Consider the following 12,448-nt stretch of genomic DNA (forward strand, 5'->3'; position numbering starts at 1 on the left):
ATGCCTTGGGGAAATGGAGACACTGGAGCACAGCGCAAACATGGCGCCCCCGCGGCGAGGCTGCCGCTGCCTCTGCCGGGTTGGTGCCTGCTCTGCTCGCTGCTGTGCGGGGGGATCGCCGCCACCCCGGCCCCCGCCTGCCGGCCCTGCTCCCCGGGCTGTGCCTGCGCCGCGCCCGCCTGCGCCGTCAACTGCTCGGCCCGCGGCGTGGAGCGCCCGGGAACCGCCGTGCCCCCCGCGGCCACCGCGCTGTGAGTACCGGGAGCGCCGGGCACGGGAGGGCGGCGTGGGGGTCCGGGGGTGAGCGGAGCAGCGCGACGGGAACGGGGATCGGCCCGCGCCGGGAGGGGGATAGCAGAGGTGTCCCGCCGTGGGGATGGAGCGGGGGGGGTCCGTGCGCGGAGTTTGGTTTGGGAGGTTCCGTGAGTGGAGTTTGGTTTGGTGCCGGGGAGTTTGGTTTGGGAGGTTCCGTGAGTGGAGTTTGGTTTGGTGCCGGGGAGTTTGGTTTGGGAAGTTCCGTGAGTGGAGTTTGGTTTGATGCCTGGGAGTTTGGTTTGGGAGGTTCTGTACTGGTTCAGGAGATTCTGTGGAATTTGGTTTGGTGTCGGGGAGTTTGGTTCAGGAGGTTCTGTGAGTGGAGTTTGGTTCTGTGCTGGGGGGTTTGGGTCAGGAGGTTCCGTGAGTGGAGTTTGGTTCAGTGAGTGGAGTTTGGTTCAGGAGGTTCTGTGAGTGGAGTTTGGTTCAGGAGGTTCTGTGAGTGGAGTTTGGTTCTGTGCTGGGGGGTTTGGGTCAGGAGGTTCCGTGAGTGGAGTTTGGTTTGGTGTGGGGCAGTTTGGTTCAGGAGGTTCTTGGGGAATAACGGGAGGACGGTGTGCGGGAACGAGCTGTTGGATGGGGGTTAAACACTCTTTTAAAGCAAATCCTGAACACCTAACTAGCGAGTAACAAACATTTCCCTGTGGAAGCCTGGGATGGGATGACAGATGTGTTTGTGCCTCGATGCTGGTGTTGTTTTGGGTAGGTCAGTCAGGCGTGCTCTGTGGAGGGCATTGGAATGGTCCATGTGCTCTGTCACTGGGATAAACTCATTGCGTGACGCAAAAAACAGACGTAGGGGAAAAGTCTGGTTTTCCATAGGGAGCAACTTTTCAGCTCTTGACGAGACAAAAGCACCGAGTGATTCATGTAAGAGAGATGACGTGGGGCCCGGCGTGGTGGGTAGATCTCACATGAGCTAATTTCTGGTGGTATTTCACTGCATTAAGGGTCTGCTTTTCTATTTGGATGTTTGTAACTAAGCTTCTCCTTTTTAGTGTCAATACAGAGATCCCGCAGAAGTTGTGGAGTATCGCAGTAAAAGTACATTGTAGGTTTTGCAGGCTGTGTCTGGAATAACTTCAGGAAAAAGTGCGCATCTCTAAATCCAGAAGCCAAGGTGTTTTCCAGCTCTTTTCTCGCTAGATATATTTAGACTTTTGCAAACAAACCAGGCATTGTTTGTTGCAGAAAGTCCCTAACTGCAAAAGACTGGTTTTTATTAAAGAGGTTCTGGATTTCTGTTATCTGTTGTTGGTTTGAGATGGGGATCTGCAGCTCCTGAGGCTGGTCACTGTAGAGCAGCATCCTGAAGGCTGTGATGATCAGACCTTCATTTGGCTTTTTGAGGATCTGGGGCTATTACCATGTGTTTCTGTGGTTATTAATTTTGATAGTAAGTGTTTGAGACTATGTTATTGTTGTTCAGAGGCGCTGAGCTGTAAAAGCTCCCAGAATGTTTTGGATTCTGTTGTGCAGTGACAGATGGAAGTGGGACATAATCCTCATGCAGGTGAAGAAAACTATGGGAGGGAGTGATGGATGGTGTTAGTGGCACCATGTTCTCATTCCAGAAGGTTTGTGCAGGGCACAGAGCTGGTGTTTGGAATTCAGGCTGTGGAGTCATCTTTGTCAGCTGGAAATATGTGCTGGTCCTGCCCTGAGGGCTGGGGGAAGATGTGCTGAAGTGGGTTTCTTTCAAGTTTACTGCCCTGTTTGGCCCTCCTGATGATGACAGACAATGCAGGTGCACCCACTCTCATTATAATTGTGAAGAGTTTATTACAGATTCATTTCTATTGGGGTGGAAGGGACTCTGGCTCATGGTTATGAGGTTATGCAAGTGGTTTTGCCTAATAATTTCACATTCCTTTTGTTGAACGAGGACAGATAAGTAACATTTATATATTCTCTCATTAGAGGAAAAATAAGTTGTTAATATCTTAACAACCCCTTTTTGAAAAATTAATTATTCTGAAATGAATGCAGCCTTTAGGAAGGCCGAGTTCTGAAAATTCCCAACGCCAAAATTCCCGGACGTGTGCTTGCAGCTGCACTCAGCAACTGCGATTCTGTACTTCTGGCTGTAGAAGCGAGGCCTAGGAAATGAATTCCTCTCGTATCCGACGTTTCAGATGGAGCAGCTTTGAGGAAATAAATGCCAACTGTGGCCGCGCTGTTCCCAGGAGCACAGGGAAATGTCCCATCCAAAGAATCACTAAGGAAATGGGCTCTGCTGCTCGCAGACACCACAGACCTCTCTGGAAGCAGTCTCCAGGCAGACCGATTGGGAATATTGGCCCCTTCCCATCTCCAGAGTCAGGTTCTTGAAGTGTAACGCAAAGTCTGGCTGGAAGCAGGAGCGAGGTCTGTTTTTCCAAATATTCCGCAGTGCGCAACACGCGAAACTGAACTGGAGGAGCGAGGAGCTTGGAGTGGCAGCATTTGCACTTCTGAGCTCCTCCATGCCAGGAATGCTCTGATCCATCTCTTTTCAAGTGCTTTGCTCTCAGCGCTGCCGGAATTTGTTCGCATTTATTTGAGCCTGAGCTGTTCCTTGAGCTTTCATCGCTTGTTTCGTTCCTCAACTGGAAATAAACCGCATCAAGGCTTTCTGACTTTCCCTTGCAAATACTGGTTCTTTCTGACACATCTTCAGTGTCGTGGCAGGTTTGAAGTGGAAATTAGAATCTCGATGTAAAAGGATGAGAGTTGAAGCTTCCTTTATTTTCCCCTCATTAGCATGGAGTCTTATTTGTGGATGGCTGAGAAGGAGAAGCTGGGATCAGAGGAGCTCTGCTATCGCCAGGCTCCTGCAGAAGCAGATTTGGGGGTCAGAACTTTCATCCAAAACCCAGTGGGGATTTTTGTGGATTTGGCAGTGAGCCCTGGAGTTGCACTGCCCAGCCGGTGACTTCACCTAAATAAACCTTAAAATAAACAGATCCTATGATTCAGGAACCTGCAGTCTGGTATTTTAAATTTCAAGAGTCAAGCAACGATTGGTAGATTTTGGTATTATTACGTGATGCAGGAAAAGCCTTTTCAAGGCTTGAGGTGTCTTCAAAAGCTATCAGGGCAAAAAAATTTCCAGTTTAAATTAAAACCTAATTCAGGTAAACCCACAGGCAGTGGAGTGTCTGTACAGTAGTGTCCAGGCCACAAAAACAAAATAGCTCTATTGCTGTTCCTAGAAAAAAATTGAGACAGCCTGGAATGTCATTCTTGTAGGAAGCCATATCCCAGCGAAAACAAGGCTGCGTTTCTCTTTTGTATGAAATTTTGGAGGGCGAAAAAGGCCCAAATGAGGTGCTAGATAAATATTTTGCCAGTGAGATTCTTTCAGCCTGTGGAAGGGACCAGTCCCATACGCAGCTCGTAGCTATAGTTTGAGTGTGAACAAGGAGGCGATTCTGTGGTGTTGTGTCAGAGCAGAAAGGGCTGGGTTGTTTATTGTGCTCCTTCCCAAAGCTTCAGAGAAGTCTCAGTGATGTTCCCATGACTGAGAACCTTTTAAAAAATTAAAACTTTTTTTTTTTTTTAAGTGGTGTTTCAAAGTGTATTAAGGAAAATGTCCAGCTCAGGAAGAATGGGCATCCACTGGATAGGCAGGTTTGAAGGTGCTCCTGCTCTGTGGCAAAAGTTACAGTTGAATCATCCCAAGCAGCATCACCATGCCTCACTTTTGTGATTTGCAGTTTGGTGTGGCCAAACCTACAAACCCTGGCAGTGACAAAACCCTACAGGTTAAATAAATAATTGTAATTAAGCATCTTGGAGCCCCACAAGGCAGGACGAGCTGCTGGTGGAACCCTCCGGGGTTCCTCTGACACCTGGTGTGTTTTTTCCCCGTGCACTGTTTGCACTGATTTTTTCCCTGTGTTTCCTGAAATTTTTAAGTTTCCTGGTGGTCTCTTTCTGTGTGTTGCTTTTTCCTCGTTGGAGTGAAAGTGAAGACTGATCCTGCTCTTCTCCTGCTGGCAAGCCCCCGGCAGGTCTCTTGCGTTTCGCTCAGCTGCTTTCATTCTGCTTTCACAAAAAGTGGATTTAAAAGAAAGCCACTCACTCAGAAGGTAGAACTCATATGGTTTGTTAATGCTCCTCTGCCTTTTATCCCATTTAATGGGATTCCTTGTTTTGTCTCTTGTCATGCCGCGTTTTCCACGCTGTGGTTTCCATAACGTGTTTCGGCGTCATCCTTTCTCTGTTCCTCCAAGCTTTGTTGTCCTTTGATTGATTGCTGCAGTTCAGCTTGATTTTGTATTTTATTTACTCCATATGTCCCAAAACATTTATCTGAGTTGTAATAAGTGAGTAACAAAGTGAGCAGGGGGACAGCTCAGGAGCAAAGCCGTGCATTGCAGTTCCAGGGTGGAGCGGGCTGGGAGCTGCTTGGATCTTGCTCTTAATGTGAAGAGAATGCATGGAGCAGTGTGGGGAATAGGGTGGGTTTTGGGGGACACGGCACTTGTGACAACAGCACGATTTTAGGCAGTTGCTGTCAGGCTCAAAGAGAAAATTTCCTGTCTCTTCCCCAGTGGAAAGTTGGCAGCTCTGCTCCCGGGCTGTGCTCTAGGCACTATTGCTGTTCAGAGGAATGGCTGCTGCTGCTCACCAGCCCACCCTTTTCTTCCCCCCACATCAAACCACCCTCCTCTCCCTCCCCACCATCCCTCCCTTCTCTCCAGCCCTTGCTGAAATGTGGCTCCAAGGCTGGAAAGCCACAGTGGCTGTGGAGCTGCCGGCCACGCTCCCCTTCAGCTGCATGGACAAGCTCTGCTGAAGGTCACTTGACTGTCCCAAAGGAGGGTGACAATGTCCCACCAGACCTCTCCAGCCCTGATGTCTCAGCCTTCCTTTGCAGTAAAGAATGAGCCTGTTTTTCATATAGAATCACTGTTCTTTACTTAGACACCAAAGCGAAGTTGACATCTCTTGTTTGCCAAAACTAAAAATGTCAATTGAAACATAATGTTAGTTTTTTGCTTTGCAAAGGGCACAAAAAGCAAAACTCATGTGATTGCTGCCATTCACGTTTATTTAAAGGATAGCTGTCATCAGGAAAAGCACCAACAACGCGCAAGGCTGTAGCATTTGCAGTGTATTTATAGGAACTGTGACCAGTAAAGAGATTCTGTCATAGAATCGCAGAATCCTGGAGTACTTTGGGTGGGAAAGGACCATTTCACTCCTCTGCTATTGGCAGGGACACCTTCCTTTAGACTAGGTTGCTCCAAGTTCCATCCAGCCTGACCTTGGACATTTCCAGTGATCGATCCAGGGGCGGCCACAGCTTCTCTGGGTACCCTGTGCCATCCCCACCCTTACAGGGAGGAATTTTTTCTGTATATCAAACCTCAGGTTTTCCTCTTTCAGTGTGAACCCATTCCAATATGTCAACAGTCCCTCTCTGGCTTCCCTGTAGCCTTTGCAGATGCTGGAAGGTGCTGTGAGCTCTCCATACATCCTCTGCAGGGTGAACTTCCTCAGCTTTCCAGCTCTTCCCTTTCCCTTGAAAGATCACACCCTTTTTGATAATGTGCAGATAAGCAAAACACAGACAATTAAAACAATTCCTCAGCCAGCCGCTTCTGCTGCATTAACAGCAGAATAATTGCCCCCAGGTTAGGAACAGGTAAAATCTCTTTGGCTTCCTGGCATCAGACCTTGGAAAAACCTCACTGAGCTGAGCCTGGCAGTGAAGTTTCAGACGTGGCATATGGTCCTGTGTGATTGTGTTTAACCTGCTGTCATGTTGAATTCAATTAGCAGTGTGATAGGCTGGGTTGGTGACAGGACTTGATGTTCATTCACTGCGTGGTAACAGATCTCCCACCCACGGCATTTCTGGGTGTTGGAGCACAGCCCTGCTGTACCTGCAGGCTGGGGCTGGGGGTGCCCTCTGGCAGGGCAGCTTTGGGAGCTGGTGGGATGCTCTTTTCTCACTGCAGAAATGCTCTGGAGGACCATGGGGACAGGGCTGTGCTCGCTGTCCCTGCAGCAGCTCCGTTCTCACGAGCCTGCGGGACAGTCTGGAGTGACACGGAGTCTGGATCCGAGCCAGCCTGTTCCTATTCATCCAAAATTGTCCCTGGCCACCACAGCATGGCCTTGTTTCTCCTGGTGACAGCTGGCAGCTCGTTTTGTGCCAGCCTGTGCAGGCAGCTCCTTGTGTGGAGGAGCACGCCGGGCTCTCTGCGGTGCAGTTTGTGTGCCTGATGGAGTCACTGATTTGGAAAGGACATTTCCAGGGTGGGATTTCTAGCCCTCCCAGAGCCTGTTCCCATCTCCTTGGCCAGACCTTCTGGTCCTTCAGAGAGCTCCAGGAGAGCTGGAGAGGGACTTGTGACAAGGACACGGAGTGCCAGGACACAGGGAATCGCTTCCCTCTGCCGGAGGGCAGGGTTGTATAGGATATTGGGAGAAAATTGTTCCCTGTGAGGTTGCCCAGAGAAGCTGGAAGTGTCCACAAGGCCAGGCTGGACAGAGTTTGGAGCGACCTGGAACAGTGGAAGATGCCCAGGGTGGCACTGGATGGGCTTTAATATCCCTTTGAAGCCAGACCTTGGGTGATTCCCTGGTTCTTGCAGATCCCCCCAACAATGGCCTCTTCACAGCTCCATTGCAGCATCCCCTGGCAGGGACAGCACCTTGGCAGAGCCAAAGCAGGACTTTTCCCTGCGGGGACAAGCGCGGGTGGCTCTCCTTCCTCGCCCCCGACCTACATGGGATCCTGTGCACCCCTGTCCCATCTGCTCGGGAGTTCTGGTCCGGCTGGGAATGGGTTAAGCAGGTTCTGTGTGCCTGGGGAGTGGCTCTGCAGAGAGGACCCAGGGTGTGGGTTGAGTTCTCCAGAGGGAGGAACCCGAGGAACAGCTAAGCCTGGGAAAGCAGAGCCTAAGCCGGATCGTGTTGGCCAAAGCTGAGCGTTTCTCTCTCAAACCACGCCTCGGCAAAGGGGTGGAGGGAGGCCGGGCTGGAGCTGAGCAGTTTGGTTTTTAGGGCAGGTTGGTAAAAGCATCTGTGTGTGCTGTCCCGGGAGGTTCTTGCAGTGACACAGCCCCAGGGTGATGAGCTGGGGGGGATGATCCCTTGATCCCCAAAACTGTGATGGGAGCACGTGGGATCCCTTTGAGAGCTGGGGAAAAAAAAAAAAAAAATCTCGTGATCGCTTTTTTTTTTTTTTCCTGCGTGTGTATTTTTGTAGTGCAAAAATGCTGCTTGAAGAAGCACTGCAGAAATGCCTATTTTTGTACCTCCCCGTTCACCCTGCTCGCCTCACAGCTGGCTGGGTGTGTGTTAGGGCTTCAGTGCAGCCTTTTCCACGTGTGGCTTGGAAATTCCAGCTGTTCCATTCCTGCCTCTGCTGCCGCTGACCCCAAATACCACATTCCCAAGAGCAGGATGCCCATCCTGGCACGGGGATGTTCAGGGCTTTTCCCTCCCGGGTTGCTCCTGTGCTGGTCCTTCTGTGAGCAGGAGGGAAGCAGCCAGTGCCAGGCCCTCTGTAGGGTGATAAGAACAAGAATCATGGCCCTGCTCCGTGGCACGTGCTCCCAGCACAGTGCGTGTGCCACATTTCCTCTCCTGGGGCTTGGAGAGCTGAGGGAACAGCTGGAAACCACAATGGGATGCGGAGTGGAGCCTCTAAGAAAAGTGTTTCAGCCACATTCCCTCCTCTTTGCTGTGCTTTGTACTCCCTCAGACACCCCTGCTTAAGCTGTGTTTTACCAAAAGAGGAGTAGGGCAGGGTTTTTAGGGTGGTGACTGCCTTGTCACCCCCTGACAGGTCCCAGGGGCATGGGGGACCTGGTGAAAGGCTCTGAGCTTTGGCAGTGTGGTGCTCTGGGACTGCAGAGCTGGCCCTCAGCAGACTTGGGTTTCATCCCTCCCCAAAAGAAAAAAAAAGGGTTGGAAAGCTTTGTGGAAAGAGTGAGCTTTCAAAGGAGGAGTTTGGATATGGAAAGAGCCATCAACTGGCACCTTCCATGTTTTCTATTGCTGTACCAGCTCTGGGATCTCACAGATTGGTGCAGGCACAGCAGAAGGGCAGCTCTTACCTGAGACCTGCAGGTGATCCAGGCAATCCTGTGGAAGCATCAGCTTGGAGCACTTGCCTTTGATGTTGGCAGAGCTGCTGCCATTCCAGTCTCTTCAATGATTCCAGCAGGATGCTTGGTGACTCCGCAGTGATTTGTGTCCCCAGAAATGCCCTCTCACCTAAGCATAGCACAGTTTAAAAGACATCTTCTCCTATTCCCTGAAGCCAAACACAGTGTTCTTCTGAAATATGATGCAGAGTGATTCCCTGGGAGAGGAGTTTCCATTGGAAAATGTCTTGGCTCCTGCCCAGTGCTCTGTGAAGCAGTTATAGAGGACAGCTCGTTACTGCTATCTGGGTGATTTTCTGGAACAGGACTGTTAACATAAGCAGGAGTTGGTGAAGCTGTTAGTCAGGATCCTGTCTCAGCTCCTTCACTACACAGCAAGAAGAAGATTCCCTGTCCTCCCAGACGCCAGAGATGACTGGAAGTAGAGAGCCACTGCCATGAGCAGAGTGACGTTGGCCAGAGATTCATAAGTAATGAATTAAATCTGTGCAGAGCAAAGGTTTCTATCAGAGTGTGGGAACATTATTTTACTCCTACGGAGGGAAAACATGAAGTCAGTGGCTTTATAGACTGAGCTCTGCGACCTCTGAGTGCATGGATCGGTGAAAAGTTTGGATCAGAAGTCTTAAAAAAATTAGTGTAGACAAAACTGAGGTGGGAAAACAAAAGCTAGAAGAGGCCAAGGGTTAGACTTTGTTAGTCTCTGAGTTGTGCTAAGAAAATTCACTGTAGCTGGTGTCTGTGGTGGATTGTGCTCCTACAGCAGTAAGGAAGGGCTTTATTTAAGGAAAATGAAAAGGAAAGGTGTTTCTCCCGTGTGCAGGAAAGCTGTGTAGGGCATAGCAGAGATCAGGCAGCACCGTGGAGACAAAGCTCAAGCTCTCTGGGTGGCACTGGAGGTTCTGCTGGGCTGACACAAGACAATTCCCAAGGTTTAATTGAGAGGGAAGACACACCCTGTTTTCTGCAGGGACTGCCAGGAGCATCACTGGTTCCTGAATCTGTGTTTCATACAACACAATAACTTCAGTAGCCCAACAGCCAGACTCCGAGCTCCAAAGCCCTCACTGTGCTCCCTCTTGTCACTCCCTGCATCCAGTAATTAACCATTACTTGGAAAGCTCTGTGCCTTTTCAAGCTAGGAGGACAGTGAAGTGTCAAGGTAGCAATGCCACTGGCCTTGGGTAGTTGAATTTCTGATTACACGCATAGATTGCATGTGGTACAGCCAGAAATTTAAATGGCATTAACTTGAGTTTGCTTTGCTTTGTGTGTAGTGCCCCATGCTGTGTAGCCAGTTAGGTGGGAATATTTCCCTGTGGCATAAGTTAGTCTTTGCAGCAATTAAAGGGTTAATTGCAACTGGCCATCAGATCTCTCAAACAAGCCAGCAGAGCCCACTGCTGTGCTCTGTATTCCTGCGGATTAGCCAGGCACGTCCAAGTCTGCAGCTTGATCCCATAACTTCAGAGAGAACCGGGAGAGTTTGGAAATCCATCTCCCAACCCCACTGCTCCCACAGGGCTCACAGCTTTCCCTGGAGCAGGTCCACTCTGGCTGCTTGGGAAAGACATTCCATAAGTCATCAGAGGATCTTTTCGCAGAAAGTCACAGGATGGTTTAGGTAGGAAAACTCCCCCAAGCTCACTGAGTCCAACCTGTGGCCGATCCCCCTTTGGAGGATGGGGGATCTGCTCTGCATCCTCCTCTCCCAGGTGAGAGCTCTGATCAGCACCAGGGAGCACCTTTAACTCCCTGTGCAGGCTGACCACAATTCCTCTGCTGCTGTTTCCTTTTCCCGGCTTGCTCTGCAGCTCCTGGAAGCTGCTGGATCCTGCAGCAGCCATGGAGGAGCTTCCCTGTGTCCTCCCCTTGGTGGTCAGGGCAGTGCAGTGCGTACCTTGGTTTGGGAAGAGAGCCGAGCTACTGGGGGCAGTGTTGTCTAAGAGCTGGAACACGGAGGGGGAAGCAGGACTGCTGCTTTTGTTTTCAGTTTGACCCTGGTGCTGTGGGCTGGGCTGTCAGGGATTCCTCTGCATCCCTCTCCCTGACTGAGCGATGTGAGAGTATTGTCCTGGTTATTTATGGGAATTAGATGCTTGTGGAGTGCTTCAGTGCTTGGCTGCTGGAGAAATGCCCTGGATTTGTAATTCCTGTTTGCCTGGTGCTCTGCTGTCCTAGTGAGGAGGCAGTAAAAGATCCCACAGCAGTTCTTGGGGAGGTGAATCTCCAGGCTGAGCATGGGGGCAGCAAAATAGAGATGTGGACTCACTTTGACAGGTTCATTTATCCTGCCTTGCCACCCCTGCTGGGGCTTCAGCCTCTTCTTCCTCAGGCCCCAAACCAAACACAACCTTGTGCTTGGGGGTACATCCTGAGTGCCAGGTACTGGACCCAGCAGGATTCCACTGTGCTCCCATAGCTGGAGAACCATTAATTTTGCTTTTAAAGCATCTAAAAAAGAAGCAAAGTTTTGTTTTTCTGCCAAACTTCCATTTTTTTCTTCGGGGCAGAACCATCAGTTTTCCAAACAGAGACATCCCTGCCCCAGCTGGGAAGTCAGTGTTGTGTCCAGTGCAAGGGAGCATCTCCTGAGAGGAATGTGATTTTATTTCAGTATTCCCCCTGGAGTTTGAGATGGCAGGGGTGACTCCGGTCTTCCTCCTGGCTGCAGCTCTGCTTGTGCACTTGTTTCTTTTAACTTCTCAGAGTCCTGATTCTGGCTGGCTCACGGGCTGTGTGACAGTAGAATCATGGAATAACAGAAAAACCCTGCAAGATCATTGGTCCAACAATTTGGGTGCCAAGGCCACCACAAATCATATCCTCAGCCATTTCTTGGACATCTCCAGAGGTGATGACTCCTCTGTGCTGCCTGTGCAGCCCCTTCCAGTTCTTGACAACCCTTTCATGAAGAAATTCTTGCTGGTGTCCATCCTGAACCTCTGCTTCCTGTTTTTCATCTGGGTAAGGCTGTAGGAGCTCCATGCACAGTATAAGGGAGGTGCCTGAGGTCACACTGGGAGTTTGTGTCCTCCCCGTGCTCCGAGGTGCAGCTGAGTGTGACAAACACGTGGGTTTGCACGTGGGGCAGGTGTGATGTGGAGGTCCTGTGGTGTGAGATGATGGGCTGGGGCTGCCCCTGGAGCATCTTCAGGGTGGTGGAGCTGCATCCCCTGTCCCATCCTGGTCCCAAGGGTGGCACAGCGTGGCTGAGGTGTGCTTTGGTTTGGAGCGGGAGTAGCAGCAGCTGGTCACTGCATCCCTGTGCCTGCCTGTGAAGAGCTGGCCTCGCTCCTGGTGTCCCTGGAGGTCCCTCCGTGGTGACCTCCAGGCAGCAGGATTCATTTGGTGTGACAAGGGGAGCAACATTTCATCCTGGAGCTGTGCCGGGGCTCTGGATTAATCATTACTGCATTTAATGGGTTGGAACTCCAAGCCAGACCCATCCACATCACCGGGGGACTGTGCACAGCAGTCAGTGGGGATCAGGTGCTGGCACAGCTCTGCTGCCCAGAACTGGGGCTCCCAGGAGGCGTGAGGGAATGGAGGTAGTGGTTAATAGGTAGGATGGAGTTAATCATTCACCGAATTCCTCAGCTACAAACTCTCTCCTCGGTATTTTTTCTGGTGCTGTTGCTGGAAAGGAAATGGGGGTATGTGAAGCAAAACCACACTTAACAACTCACAGTAGCCCTGGTGTGTGCAGGATTTCTTGCCTTGTGCTGAGGGTGGAGCTCTCCTCTGAGAGGAGATGCTTGGATGATCTGGTAGAGCTGAGCAGAGCTGGGATATTTGATATACCTGCATCTTTCCCTTTGGGTGCCTGGCCAGGCCCTGGAGAAGGAAGTGTCTGGACTTCCACCTGCCCAAGATTCAGGAAAGATCTGTATTTTTCTCACATTTGTCAATCCCCAACAACTCAGACAGAAGTGGAAGAACTTATCTTAATTAATAAAATTGCAAGGATGCGATTACTTACAAGAGTCCAGATCTGCCAGCCCAAACATGAGTCAGCTATC

The 12,448-nt window shown here is 50.6% G+C and overlaps 1 protein-coding gene across 1 annotated transcript in view; it reads left to right on the top strand.

Annotated features, from left to right (window-relative positions):
• PKD1 (polycystin 1, transient receptor potential channel interacting) overlaps positions 1 to 12,448 on the top strand; it is a 74,154-nt gene continuing 61,706 nt past the window's right edge. Inside the window, exon 1 of the mRNA XM_062503302.1 lies at positions 1 to 251. Coding sequence (XP_062359286.1) covers positions 1 to 251 — 251 coding nt within the window. The remainder of the gene's footprint in view (positions 252 to 12,448) is intronic.

This window comes from Cinclus cinclus, chromosome 16, assembly GCF_963662255.1.
Source record: "Cinclus cinclus chromosome 16, bCinCin1.1, whole genome shotgun sequence".
In the NCBI taxonomy this organism is placed as follows: Eukaryota; Metazoa; Chordata; class Aves; order Passeriformes; family Cinclidae; genus Cinclus; species Cinclus cinclus.